The 15299-nt window shown below is 40.1% G+C and overlaps 1 protein-coding gene across 46 annotated transcripts in view; it reads right to left on the bottom strand.

Moving 5' to 3' along the window:
• The window catches only part of adgrl2a (adhesion G protein-coupled receptor L2a), a 134420-nt gene that overhangs the window by 72370 nt on the left and 46751 nt on the right, over window positions 1–15299 (bottom strand). For all 46 annotated transcript variants that reach the window (XR_007424743.1, XM_007233161.4, XM_049465339.1 and 43 more), the window contains exon 3: window positions 5964–6177. Coding sequence is in view for 45 of the 46 variants with exons in the window: in XM_007233161.4 (XP_007233223.3) it covers window positions 5964–6177 (214 nt within the window). In the remaining variant the exon portion in view is untranslated. The remainder of the gene's footprint in view (window positions 1–5963; window positions 6178–15299) is intronic.

Here is a 15299-nt window from a genome sequence, read left to right as displayed (position 1 = left end):
ATTTATTTTGCGTTTACTTACTTACAATTCTCTGTTTCCCAATCTAGCATACTAACTTAGCATGCTAATTTGCTAACTGTAAGAAATCAGGGCAGGAATTCTATTTTTCCTAGAATTGGGACAAATCTTCATACACCCCATTCAGCTTTAAATCAGTCTTCAAAAAGAGGGCAGTTGATGTAGCATCTAATTATTATTGTCCATTCCTTAAATCCTATATGATAGAAAGCTGGAATTATATTTTACTAGGTTTCCTTTTATTTGATTTTCCTGTTACACCTTAAATCCTGGAGCCCCTGCTTTCTGTTGCACTATTTAAGGTGGAATGGAAAGTTAGCTAGCTAGTGATTCGCAGTTTTGTATGTGCCTAAGTCTCAGTTTGAAGGATGTTGTACCCCTAACACTTTCCTCTACCCCTCAAACCTAACCAGAATCAGAACACCCCTACCCTTAGACATGCTCACAAGGAGTAGGGCTAAGTGGTTAGGCCACAGGGTGAACAGGGATTGGGCCTTGATGACAGCAACTGTGGCATAATTACCGGTATTATAATACCCTGTCTTATATGATATCTTTATATATCTTTATGATCCTGATCTAGCAACACAGCAAATGGAAAAAGGAACCATAACCAGGAATGTCTATTGGTTCCACACAGGTCCAGAACAATACAGCGTGGCCTTAGTAACCACTGTGTGGATACTTTGAAGCTCTTTCTCTGCAGCGATGCATCATGTACTGATTAGAAATCAAGGAAGCACCTGGGAAGAGCCTCTTGATTTCACAAACAAGTGCGGTTCTTGCTTCTGGAAGAATCTTAACCTGGAAGAGCTTAAATAAGTACTATAATAGCCCATGTGCCCAGAAGCAGCGAGGCCAGACTGGGTGCCATCATGCGCATTTTAAATGCAGGGGTCTCCTGAGAGACGTTCAAGTATTTATGTTACTAATACAAATAGAGCTGCATTCTTCTCACATGCCATAGCAGGAAGACACCCCTGCCATTGATGAGCATGTTTCTCTAAACAGCATAATTAACAGAGCATTTCATGAGGGACAAGAATGAGGATGTAATGTGGGGAATCCAAGGACAGTTGCGCTCCCTTCAATTAACATCATTTTCAATGCAATGTAGCAAGCTAAAATCTTTAAAACTAAATATTACCAAATTTCCATATCCACTCAGAGCCCATTTGCGCTCTGTATTTAGAAAATATGATGTTTTTTTCTATTCCTTTTTTCAGGGACTCAAGTTGACTATATATTTTATTGCCCTCAAATCAGGGAAGTGAGATATATAAGATCTAAAACCTTGCTTTTGCTTTATGATTTTAGATTTTTTATATTTATCAATCAGAATTATCAGTCTCTTTATTTACTTTATTTAACATGACTCTGTCCAATTGAAATCTAAAGCAATCTCCAATAAGAGTTCAAACCCCTCCGCAAGTACTCCCACGCTGATCCCGAGCCTGAGGTTTATCCACACAGAATCGAAGAGCCAGGCACTAAAAATTAGCCTGCATCTATTATTAATGCACACTAATCAAGCGTCATGATGAATGATTATGATGTTGGTGGTGATTCATTACTCGGCCCACAGAAATAACAACATGAAAAGTGCAAAACAATGCAGTTTCACATCTGGGCTTGCGCAAACCTAAGGAGGCATATCCCTTTGAAAAGTTTCCCGTGTAGATTAGCACCCACTTGAGACGGCTAATTGCCTGCAGCTGAAGGGCCTAATTGAGCCGCTGCAGTTTTCGGGCCTATTTTCATACAAATCATGGCACACGTATAATAAGCTGAGCGGAAATACAAACAACCCGCGCTGCCGAGACCTACAAAACACATCAAAGGCCGTCTCGTGCAGAACTTCCTGTTTGCCAGCGCCACGCAAGAAAAGAGGAATTGCAAGGCTCCAGATGTATCCCAGTCACTCAACCGGCAAAGCGGATACATGAAAAAGCAGAATTCTGAGCAGTGTTTAAGGGCACGGGTGAAATTAACATGCAGATATCAAGCGGCGGAGGGGGGATGCTCGCTCTGTGTTTTTGGGACTGAGGGCGTTCCAGTCAATAACCTGATAGCTTGATTAGAAATGAAGCAAAAGAGAGAGAAAGTGAGAAAAGACATAGCTTTTAGATTACAGAAGAATGAGTGCTGCTGTATCACTGTATGAATGCCGAAATGACATCAGTGTTGTTAGGTTTAGGTCTATTCACACACACAAGGTTTCAAATGTCAGGTTTTAAACCTGAATGGCTGAGATGCTGCATTCTTTATTTATTTGTGTGACTAAATTTTTATCTAAATTGTATACAGGCATTAAAAACCAGACCGACCAATCAGAGACCCAGCCCAAGCAAATGAGCAACAAGATGACTGCAGACCAGCAAAGAGCAAAAAGCCTTTGCAACAAGCAACAGACTATAAAAATGTGTCAGCAGTAGGGCTTCATTTCTGATTTATACAAGTAAATTCTGATACTGATATAAATATAAAAAAACATTAAAAACCTGTCTAGAAGCCTATATAGGCCTGTCACAATAATTACATTATATACATATTGACAATAAATAGACATAACCTCCATAACATTTGATAATTGTTTTATTATTTATTGTGTTTATTTGTACGTTATTCACATGTATAAAAGTGAATAGTATTTTTGCCAGTCATGCACACAGTGTGCAGTGATTGCAAAGTAAATTATAATTAATTACAATTGTGTTGTTTTTAAAAGGGTATAATTGCTTTGCTATGCTGTTCTACTATCATTATTTTAGGTGCATTTAAATTATTTTAAAATTACAATAACGTCATTTATCACAATAATTTCTAGGACAATATATCGTCCACAAAAAAAAAAAAAATGTTATCCTGAACTTCTTAAGCTTCATATAATGCATGACAGATGCTCTAAGTGTGTATAGAAATATTATAGATTGTGTTTAAAAATCATATCACCCTTATTAAAACCTTTTTTATTGCGATACAGATCTTGATATCCAGCTCTAGTCAGAAGATAAAGATAATATATGGCAGCCTATAGCTGAAAGACTGGAAAATGGCATTGAGGACAGTGTACAGAGACTGTGTACAGCTGTTTATCTTTAATTTATTTAGGTGTATTCTAGTCTGAACATAAAGATCCAGAAATCACAGCTTCTCTCGCTAATTAATGCTCTTGTCCTTGCGTTCTTTTCTTTTGTAGTTGATGATGTTTGAAAGACATGCTGAAATTTCTGTGACATGTTTATTAGCAAGAGAAGGGCACATTATGGGAACAATGAAGTAGAAAGAAACACACATCTGGTGTGAAGGTCCCACTATGTTAAAAAGGGCACCTGTGGCATGAATAGACCTTTACAGGTAAACCTCCAATTTTGTTGTATGTGCTGTGATGTTTTTCACCCAGCTTAGAGCTTAAAGAGTTATTATTAAATAAATAAGTTTGCAACCTTCACAGATCAAGCCTTGTGGACTTCAGGAGGACTCACACACTGCACACCCCTCTGTTCATCAACGGAACTGCTGTGGAGAGGGTGAGCAGCACCAAGTTCCTGGGTGTGCACGTCACAGAGGACCTCTCCTGGAGCACCAACTCAGCGTCACTGGCCAGGAAGGCAAATCAGCGTCTCTACTTTCTCCACAAGCTGAGAAGAGCTGGAGCCCCCACCCCCATCATGACCACCTTCTACAGAGGGGCCATCGAGAGCATACTGACCAGCTGTTTCACCGTGTGGTACAGGGCCTGCACAGCATCCTGCCGCAGGACCCTCCAGCGCATCGTGAGAGCAGCTGAGAAGATTGTTGGCACCTCTCTCCCCTCCCTTCAGGACTTGTACAGCTCCCCCCTCACACGGAAAGCCCTCCGTCTGGCAGGAGATCCCTCTCACCCACTACACAGCTTCTTCAGCCTGCTGCCATCAGGGAGGAGACTGCGGAGTCTCGGGGCGAGGACCAGCAGACTGTGAGACAGCCCCATCCATCAGGCTGTGAGGATGCTGAACTCTCTTCCTGCTCTACCCCCCATCCCAATCCTGCCCCCAGCACACACTCACTCAGCATCCTGACCCCCCCACTAATAAAGTACTGAAACTCTGCACTACAATGCACAAAGTACTGGTCCCTTCCAAACGGACTTGCACTACACAACACCTGCACTACTGATATACTTGCACTGTCAATACGCACTTTAATTCCACTTAATTAAACTGTGAACTTTAAGGACTTACGCACCCATTCACTTTACCAGCCTTAAGCTATATACCATATACCGTATTTGCACTACTGTTATTTACTATTTTTACTGTCATTCCATCTCGATCACCATCAATATTGCACTATTGTCTTACGTATGTTTATTGTGTCTTGCTGTATTGAACATATAGTGTCTCCCACTCTTTTATGTTATAATTATATATCTATTTTTACTTATTTACTTATATTTATATATCTATTCCTCCCCCACACCACTGCACCTTGTTTTTGTCTCATGTATGTCTATTTGTGTCCCTGCTGTATTGTACACATAGTGTCTCCCATTCTCCTTTATTATATCTATTATCTGTACTTGCTGTAAAATTGGGAAGGAGAGTAACGTAATTTCAATTCTCTGTATGTCCTGTACATATTAGAGGTGTGCCAAAAAATCGATTCACATAAGAATCTTGATTCTCATTTACTACGATTCAGAATCGATTTAAAATGTCCCAAAATCGATTCTGAGGGGCGGGTTTTAGACTGATTTTGGGCTGGGTATTTTTGTTGGACCTGGCAACCCTGGGGATAGCGCTTGTCCTTTCAAACGGAGATCTTCCAGACACACACAGAGCGTAGGTGTTTGAGAATCACCGGTAAGATGGCAGAACAAGCACTATATTACATTAGATTAACATGTAGTTTCAATGTTTTATGGCAGAATGCTTCATAACAAGCATAAAAAAGATCGCTAGTAGTTAGTTTCAGTAACTGTTAGCTAGCTAACTAGCTAACTTTCCAGTTCCACCTTAAATAACGCTACAGGTGGCAGCGGGCTGCAGCATTTAAGGCGGAACGGAAAAATACAATAAGCTAATCAGAGCTAATTTCAGCTCCTCATCACAGAGGAATTAAGGAATGGACCATATGAATTAATTTCTCCACCTCCTGCCCCCTTTCTGAAGAAATACAACGACCTTAAATTAACTAGTTAATCAGCAGCTGCTCCTGAACTTTAGCGCTCCACTGCTATCATCACATCAGCCCAGCAGCGTCACCTACACACCACCGCTAGTAGCCTGGTAATAAAGCAGTGTTATTTATTATTTATTTATTGTTCATTAACGTCATTGTGATATCCCAGTGATTCCTCTGTCACTGAGGACCCACATTCCTGCACATTTTATTGTTTTTGTAACACATTACCTGCTCCAGGACCAGTGTATATTATGGAGGGTTTTTTTTCAATAAGATTCATAAGCCAGAAGCAGAAATTTTTATAATTCAAATCGTTTTGAATCAAAAATCGATTTTGAATCGAATCGTGGCCCCCAAAATCGGAATCGAATCGAATCGTGAGATAGTAAACGATTCCCACCCCTAGTACATATGCAGTATTGACAATAAAACTACTTGACTTGACTTGACTTGAATTCTCCTTGATCTTGAGGGAGACTGGTTACCAGGATTAATAGGTGGGATCGTAAGCAGTATTCTGTTTGTGTTTGTGTTAGGCTTTTTAAACTCTATAACATACTGTACCTACCCTCTACCAACAAGTTTTTTTTCCCCGATGAGCTTACTGACATTTGTATTTCCTATAAATTCAGTAGCATGACACAATCCAGCCCTCCTCCACCACCTATACACAGTAAATGGTGCAAGTGGTGCACAGTGCAAGCCTGTGATGACACAGCACTGCGAGTGAGCTTGTAGCTGCTGTTCACTTCAGTGAAGGGTGTCTGCACTCAACCCACCTTTGGGACATTATCTTGTATGCATCAGGGAGGTAGCAGTTGATGTTTTCCATCTGGAAGGGGTCAGCGTCACAGATCTTGTCATCCGTCCGCCCATAATTAGCACTCTCGATCATGATGACATCACTTCCCGGACAGCGCAGGTCAATGGGGTAACCCTCGCAAGACAGCTCCCGTCTGACCAGACCAAACGGCAGGGCTGCCCGAGAGAACCCTGTGGGAGATTAAAAGAGAAAAAGAAGAGAGGGAGAGAATGAGTGAGTGAGTGTGTAAGGGAGAAAGAAAGAGAGAGAGAGAAGACATCAAAGACAGAAATATAACTACTCTGACAAGAAGTAGCACTGGGAAATTGGGAGGGGGAGACAAACTGGACATTATTTCAAAGGCTGCCAAACTGACACTGAGAAAAACGAGACGTGTGGAGATGTGAGGCACGGGAGTGTTTGTTTAGGACTCTAGAAGATTCTACAGAAGAATGGAAAAATATAAACCTTTCGGGAAGTTAAAGAAAGCTAAATCAATATTTAATAAATCTATCTGTGGCAGTTAATAAGCGTGTTTTCTAAAATGCTTTATACACAAGAGAACTGAATCAGGCTATCACGTAAATCGTAAATGCGCTATGATTATCAGAATGATGTATTTTGCATTATCTTGCATTATGACTGTGCCAGAAATATGAAATCAGTCTTCGGAGGAAACCTTATGTATTAGAATGTTGCAGTATTTTGTAGGTTTGATAAAAAAAATAAAATAAATAAAAACATGCATACATAAAAGCATCAAAGCAGCAATGGGTAATTCTATCCATTTTACAGCTCTGCCAATGCGAGAGTAGTCAAGTGCACGGCTGGAGTGAAAGGGGGGGTGGGGGGAGAGGAGAAAAAAAAGAAAAACAGGAGGAAGGGAGGGAGGTGGTTGAGCATGGGGAAAAGAAAAAAAAAATCAATACTTTTGCTTTGTGTTCTGCAAATGTGAGCAGTGCCAAATAGCTGTGCTTAGGGGGTGAAGCAAACTACTCTCAACAAATGATTTGGAGGGCATTTTTCTTCCAGCGCTGTTAATGTCAAACACGAAGGGGCCAATTTTAGATAAACAGAGATCTTTATCCTGAAAATTTTCTCTATATGCGGAATTTCTCTCGCTAATTACACGCCACCAGGAAAAGTATGCCCATTAAGAACACGCAGGTATTAACTGTATGCTGGTTCCAGCTACACAACTGATGTTTCTGGTTTGTTTTCTTAAAATCAAAGAAAAATATGAGAAATAAGGTTGTCGGAGTCCTGGTGTGCTGAGGCTCGGATCATAACTTTAGCTTTCTATGGATTGATAGACTATAAAGAATAAGAGAAAAAAAAAAGAACACCACACACAATAGAACAAATAAATGACTGCAAATGAATGACAATGACAATGGCAAATACCAGGCTAATTATCACAAAATATGTCTGCTGCTGGCCATGTCAGCTCGATCACGTTTAAATCGCAGCATGTTGCTACTGAAGTGGATGACAGGTGATGGGTTTCATCACCAAAGGGAGCCTCTGCCTGATAGTTTTGAGGAGAGAAAAGAAAACCCAGCATGAACTGGTTTCATGAAACAATGAACCGTCTGCAGTCTGCAGCCAGCAACAAGTTTTGATTTCCTATTTTTAAATCCATTCGGTCCATCCATATTTAGTAGCTGTCCCTCGGTATGCCTCTCTTTTAACAAAAAAGGCAGCATTTTTATTGGGGTTATATAGGGATATTCATGATGGTGGGAAAAAGTTGTGTGTTTTAACATGAGAGTTATGCAAAATAATATGTTGCAATCCATTTATATATTATTCAAATTAAAGAAATAATATTTTATTTCTCTAAATGCCAGAGTATAATAGAGTACAGAGTATAATTCTGCCCAACTCTACTCAAACCTACAGGTATCCAAAGAATCCGTGTACCTCATCAAAAGACAAAGGGGTAATTTTACTGCCATTGTGTCAGATAACACTAAATATGACCTGTTTAGTAGCTTGAATGTGATTGCAGATTGACTATTCTCTCTGGTTAATTTACATGTTAATTTACATGGGTTTACATGTCATAATTCAGTCCATATTTGGCTTGCTCTGAGCAGGTAACATGGTACATGGTCCTAGCTACTAAATTTAAACTGATTAGAACGGTTCACAGATTATCCATAATTCATTACATCACTACAGAGTATATACACATTATAAAGTATGTGGAGTATGGTTAGAAAAAAAACATTCACAAATGTACAGAAGAACAGACAAATGATTTTATCTCAGCAATTAAGAGTGTTTTGCATGAAAAAAAACTCCAGATCACATTGAAATGAATACAGGAAAAAAAATAAAAAATACAATAATAATACATTTCTCATTTTAAGGACAGTAGCTGATATCTTGAGATGAGATACTTTGGACAACAAAACTCAGGCTTTAGATTTCTACTGCTTTAATTTTATTCAATTCAAATCACCAACTGACTTACCAAAAAAAAACTTAAGTAATAGATTCACATGAAGAGTTCATCTATCTAAATATATCTCATATGTATCCATGCGTGTATGAGTCCCTGCATCTATCATCCCTGCTTCTATATAAATTCATGTCACACTAAACTAAAGGAAACTAAAGGCAAAAATTCAGTCAAAATCTGTTGCAGCAGATTTGCCAGATGGCTTGATATTCAAATAAGCTGCATGTACAGTACCTATTAGCTTGGAATATTTCCTTTAATTCACCCCTTCAAACAAACAGGCAAATGGTTGTGACACTCACTTTGCCTATTCAGAGAGGCACCGCTGTGACGTTCTTTAATTATACAGCCAAAAAGGCGGCCGAGGCTGCGAGCAGAGCGCTTTTTATCCAGCCATTTCCTGCGTAGATTTTCTGACACGCCGGGATGTTTTCAGCTGTATCAAAGTATACTGACAGCAAAATGGGTTCAAATGACTTTAAAAAGTCCGCTCAATCGAAATGAGTTTCTGGATGACTGAGTCAACAATCAGGCGAGGGTGGGGGGTGGCGGGGGGAGGAGAATTTGTACTGCTTGCTGCTGTTGTTGTCTTCTTCTCTTTCTTTTTATTTTTTTATTCCTTTCTGACTTTTTTTTTTCTGCATTTCTCATGCGACCGCTCTGCACTAAGACACGGGGGAAAAGAGTTGAGGATTGATGGGCATTCTTCACCTCGTCTTGAAGCCGTCAAAAAGTGTTAGCTAAAATAAATAAATAAATAAATAAATAAGTTCTGTGGGACCTTTATGGGGAGCCTAAATTCATTAGAGATTTCTACGGGCTTGCCAAAACAAACCCTGAGTATGAAAACACTACTATCTACTGTAGGAAGAGACCTGACATTCTATACAGTGTTAGTGTTGGTCTGTTTCCAGTTCAGGCCTAAATTCAGTTCAGAGTCAGCAGTTCTCCTGGGGAGGGCATGCGCGCACACACACAAAACACACGACTACCCAAACAATCAATGCTATCTTTAAATTTCAATGCAGCGTGCAGTAGGATTCACAGCAGAGCAGTTCTCTATTTCTCTCTCTCTCTCTCTTTTTTCCTGCTCAGGTAGAGTAGCAATCCCCTCGGCTGATTGCTTTAGCACTTGAAATCATTACACATTTGCTGTTTCTTCCTGGCCTGTATGTGACCGAACTCTTGTTGAACTCAATAGAGAGGTCGGGCGGACCATCATCCGAGAATCAATGCGACTGCAGTGCTGGTGGTGGTGTCCGTTTGACTGGACCACATTAGCTTTCGCTGCCCTACTTTTTTTTTTTTTTTTTTTTTTTTGCTGGTAGAACTGTACGCAGCCTTTCGGACAGGAAAGGCATCAGCAGCACGATCCGCTTCCCTCCTGCCAAAACCACCCATATACTTCATCTGGAGAACCCTGCTAAAGCACTTACGTTTCAGAGCAGTTTGCGGTTCTGCCATATGGCACGGGGCTTTATCGTCCCACACTTCTATTCTTTCATTTCGGCCCTTTAAAGGCAACCAGAACATGTCGAGGGCGTGGGACGGAGGGGAGCAGCCACTTTTTTACAGCTTGAAATTAATGAGTAACTGCGCCATTCCTCTGCGGTCTATGATGACAGGGTTTTAACGCACGATGCCCTTCCTGTTCATGTGCCTGGAAATGAAATGGAAATAAGTGCTCGTTGTCTGGGCCTCAACATGGCCACCAAAGCAGTTCATAGATCATGCTGTCGGGGCCTGTTTCATAAACAACTTTCCAAAAGCCCGACCATTGATTAGGCCCGGGGATGAACTACTTTCTCAGCCTGACATAGGCTGATCTTTCAGGACAGAGGACATGGTCACGCAAAAATCGATACGGGATATCCCAAGTATACCTGCTCTAAATAAACAGAACATGAAATATAACAATTGGTATTTACTGATTAGCAGTTTTTGGTCAAGTTAATTAATTTTATCTTTAGTGGATTGGGTTGGTGTGCGCATCATTTTTAGTTTAAATTGGTTTAACATCAGTAGAGCTTGAACTGTACTTTATGTCAAACTAAAAAAATAATCATCACCAAACTATCAACTTTACAAGAAAAGGAAACAAACTTTAGTTTTTTTCAATTGAAGTCAATCTAAAAATATTTAATTGCAAATAATTTAGAAGCATTAATTTATAAGCTATTGACATAATGTAAAGAACAACCTTCAGATTTATAATATTTAAAAAAGACCATGAAGTTTAAATTTCCTCTAAATGCAGTGTATAGAGGCACAATAATCGTGACCGGCAGTGTCTGGCTAAAATTGTCTCTCTGTCAGAAATTACATCTTAATTCAATGCAGGGTAGTGCAGCCTTCATCTTCCACAGAACATAACAAAAGTCAATAAAATGCAACTCTATACACTACTTAAGTTTTCTCTATCGGACTTTGCTTTAGTGACAGAGGGAGGACTTTCTGCCCTCCGAGATCGGTCCTTCAGTTTTCTGCTTTTATAATACAATTCATCACGTTCTGACACTGAGATATACCTCCACAATCATCTCTTTTCTCAAACTGTAACTTCAAAAAACTTTTTCCCATCACCCCCAGCCTTTACAGCATGCCTAAAGGGGTTAACAAAAGACCTTTCTAACAAAGTTTGAGAAGAAAACAAGCAGGTTTAGACCACTGCCCATCAATCTGACCACATTGAATAATCTAGGGTTTTGGCTGAATAAGGCAGGAGCTTGAACAAGGACGTTAAATGTGAATTCAACAAGAAGCAGAGCTCTTGGATTGTTCAATGGTTTTATTTGTGCTTTTATTTGTTTGGTAAACAAATTTGCCACTATCTTCCAATTCAAATTTGAACATCTGCTGCCGCTAAAGAAAAAAAATGAATACTAGCATCCATACACGTGTGACCTTCTTTTATTTTCTTAATATAATTGACTTCTTCTTCATTATTACTATTATTATGTTTTTCATCAAGTCAGGCATGGTCATGGGGGGTGTGAAAAGAGCCTTGTGAACTGCATTAACACCTCAATGACATGACGCAAATGTGCTCGCCACAAAAATGCACAGTTTTAATGAAGGACCTCTGGACCCAATCTGGACCCAAAGAGAGACTCGGCCTTCACTAAGGCGCGACATGAAAAGAGAGCACCAAGGAATAAATTGCTCTTTGTGCCGCTGTGAGTTGACGCACTGCACAATATGAATGTACCTGGGTCAAACTGTTTGTGAAACTCAGTGTTCGTCTGTTTGAATCCGGGTTTTGATCAAAACACGTTTCGTGCTGACACCTCACTTACATTGTCTCATTCTTGCAGTCCTTGAGAAGAAGGAACATCCTTTATGCTGTCTGGAATAGTTTGTCCGTTTCATCTGGTTTCCTGATGAGTTACAGCACTCTTTGATTTTTAAATCAGCTACTCTTACGTCAACCATAACATTATGACATCCTTCTTGTTTCTATACCCACTGCCTATTTTCTTTTTAGCTCAACTGAGCAAACAGGAGCACTCTATAGTCCTTCTGTTTCTCATTATACGTTATTATGCTCATTTCACCCTATTTTTCAATGGTCAGGACCCCACAGCAACAAGACCACCACAGGACATGTACCGTATCAATTGGGTGGTGGTTCATTCTCAGCACTGGAGTGACACGGTGGCATGGCGGTGTATCAGAGTGGACACAGTGTTTAAAAACTACAGCAGCACTGCTGTGTCTGATCCACTCGTGCCAGAGCAACACACACTATTTGACACTGTTGGACACTATTTGAATCTATTGCTGCACAGTTTATGTTGATAATCCTCTAGCCCTACATCAGTGCTCACAGGATGCAGCACACGGGACACTGGCCATAGGACACAACACTGGGATGTTTACAAACTCCAGCAGCAATGCTGTGTCTGATCCACACATGATGTTATGGTTTACTGATCAGTGTATGAGTGATACTCGATTACACAACAGTTCAGATAACTTTTTTTTTTTTTTAATTGTTCTTTAAGAAAGTCACAATTTGTCTAAAACCAATAAAAAAAATTAAGTTTTTGTTTTTAGCTATGTTTTTTATGACTATAAAGCTGGAAGTGCAAAATATGAAAAACACTTCCACAAAGAGTTCTTCTCAGAATTCTTTGACTGAAACAAAACTATCTACTGTTTCAGGCTGAGAAAACCTATGTCAGACTCTATATTTAAATACGTACTTTCGTAATTTCAATTTCCTTATTTCAAGAACTGTGATTAAAACAGTAACTTGATTAACCAAAATAATTTGATTAACCTCCCAGATCTAACTTAAAACCTTTGATTTTAAATCAGTGAAACTCTCTCTCACACTCTAGTTTTTAAGAACTCTCTCCAGTGACTCTAAAACCCACTAAAACGTAGCAGGGAAGCAAGCCAGGCTTGCCAAAAGTTAATCAAGCCTTTAGAAAGCGAGCAGCCCCCCGACTCTTTCCTCTCCTTCTAAGTAAATAACGGCAGTTCGGATCATAGGCGGTAAATAATATATTACAGAGAATGCTGGATTCCATCACCATAGCAACCTGTCTGGCCAACGCCATAATCGCCGTGATCTCCCCCGCACCCCCGCCTCCTCCTGCCCCATCCTGGCCTTGTTGACACCAAGCCTTATCAGGCATTCTGGTCAGTCACCACGAGGGTCACTTTTCAATTCCTTTCAGGCAGATAGGTAGCCAACTCTGAACTCCAGCGAGCAGGCCCCACGCCGGCACACAATGGAAGCCTTTCAGAGGCGGCCTTTATCAGTCGCCCCACTGTACACGACTCCGCAAATCTGCTCAATGCAACTCCGAGAGGGGGAGACCCTTTTAATCACGGTTCAAATGCACAAATGACTTCTTGGTCCCACTTTACTCCACAGTGCTCTGTTCCCCGTGTAAATATTTGTGTAAATACAGGCTGCTATTGTGCCACTGCAACTCGGCACTGTAAAACGAGAACTGTGATACTTGTGTTTTTAATTACGCAGGATTAGGGTAAGGGGCAAAATAATGTCTCAGCTTCGTCTGGAGCAACGTTGGAACGGATAGTTTCAGAAGCAGCGAGCTCTGAACTTCTTCAAACTGGAAATGCTGTTTTGCTAGTGCTGTCAATGTGAATGCATTAATGCAGACGCTTAATCTGGAAACTTGTATTTGCTTACAAACAGATGATAATCATGTTACCAAGTTTACAGTACTTGGTGACGTATTCGCGATTTTAGGTAGCCACGTAAACACTGCGTCACTATTGTCGAGTTACTACACCTCCCTTTCTTGCTTGCTCTCTCCCTCTTTCTCCATCACTCTCTCTCACACACATCTACACACACATTCTGCTCCTGTTAATTTGGAAGGTTTCCTCTCCTAAAGCTTTCCGTTAAATTTTCACTCAGCATGGTAAAACATTCTAATTTCAAAAAGAATCAAAACGAAAAAAAAAACTTAAATTAAAAAAAAAAAAAAATCATGATTTAAATAACGATTTAATCACAGAATATTGTTGAGATTAAACAACTGACACCACTAATTCAAATACAATTACATTTTGCCAATCACGCATTAATTTTTTATTTAATCTTTTACACATCCATTACTAAACACTTAAGTGTTTAGAAGTCCTAAGAACAGCAACAAGTGAGAATACACACAATTAAATACTCTCCTGTGTTGTGATTTATCAGATATATTCTTTCGTTTCTCCACACTGAGAATGTATATTTATTTGTACTAAAGCTGCTTCTGAATATGGTACAGAGTGGCACAATAAGTAGGGGTTGTAGCGCGAGTTCCAGCTCAGTGGCTGCTGCAGTCCCATGATTCTACTCTAATTCACTTTTCACCTTTGGGGTGACATTGGCCCATTCGGAAAGCAGTAGCCGGGCAAAAATGCTAATTTGACGAGGACGGAGCCCGGGTCTCTGCGGCGCAATAATATTTTAATCTCCTCAACGAGGCAAATCAATTGGAAAGTGACCATCTGCCAGGATATGACTATCACTGAAGTGGAGGTAATGAACATACAGGGAGTGATTAAGATCATCATCATCGGTAGCAGCATCCTGTTGTAATCTGCCTCACACACACACACACACACACACACACACACACACACGCATACACACATGAGAAGAAAAAAGAAAAAAAAAGAAAGAAAAACTGCTGAGGTGCTAGATGACAAACAAACATATGACCTGAAAGGAATATGCACTTTTGGAGAAAGTAGCCTGGTCGTGCAAAAAAAAAAAATCCTGCTCAATGGATTTTTTTTCTCTTAGAACTATGCATTTTTTCATTGCTCAGCAAGTGCTTTTTAGTATATGAGGACTTAAAATAAAAAAATAAACACAGAATAAAAACAGAATAAAACAGAATAAAAGGTATTAGTTCTGGAGAAAAAAAATGTAGAAAATGTATTAAAGTTTCTAAGCTCTGGTGTGAAACTGCTTTGACTGATCTGGGAATAGCCCAATGTATGGAGGTTTTTTACTAGATTATCTAAGCCTGACACTGCATTCTCTCCCCATTGAAGCTCCGGAAAGCATCCAGGACACTCATGACGATTGTCAAGCCCAGTTAACGCAGCTCGGATTGGGCTTTGTCCTGACAGTGGCATACAGCTGCTTGTAAATGAGCTAGCACTGCTAGCGCTGACTGCTATTGTTCTGCTCCCGCGGCTGACAAGGTTGCTTGCTGAGGGGATTTCGGAGCGGGAATAGGGAAGCGTGGCATACCGAATCGGGAATCAGCGCAAAGCAACAGGGAAAACGCAGCTTGAGTCCTCCAGGTTTTTTTTTTTTCTTTTTGAGCTCCTTCAGTCTTTTTATGTTGGCCACCGGCGCTA

This window comes from Astyanax mexicanus, chromosome 16, assembly GCF_023375975.1.
Source record: "Astyanax mexicanus isolate ESR-SI-001 chromosome 16, AstMex3_surface, whole genome shotgun sequence".
In the NCBI taxonomy this organism is placed as follows: domain Eukaryota; kingdom Metazoa; phylum Chordata; class Actinopteri; order Characiformes; family Acestrorhamphidae; genus Astyanax; species Astyanax mexicanus.
Note: the sequence above shows the minus strand (reverse complement) of the source record. Positions and strands in the feature narration are given on the sequence as shown.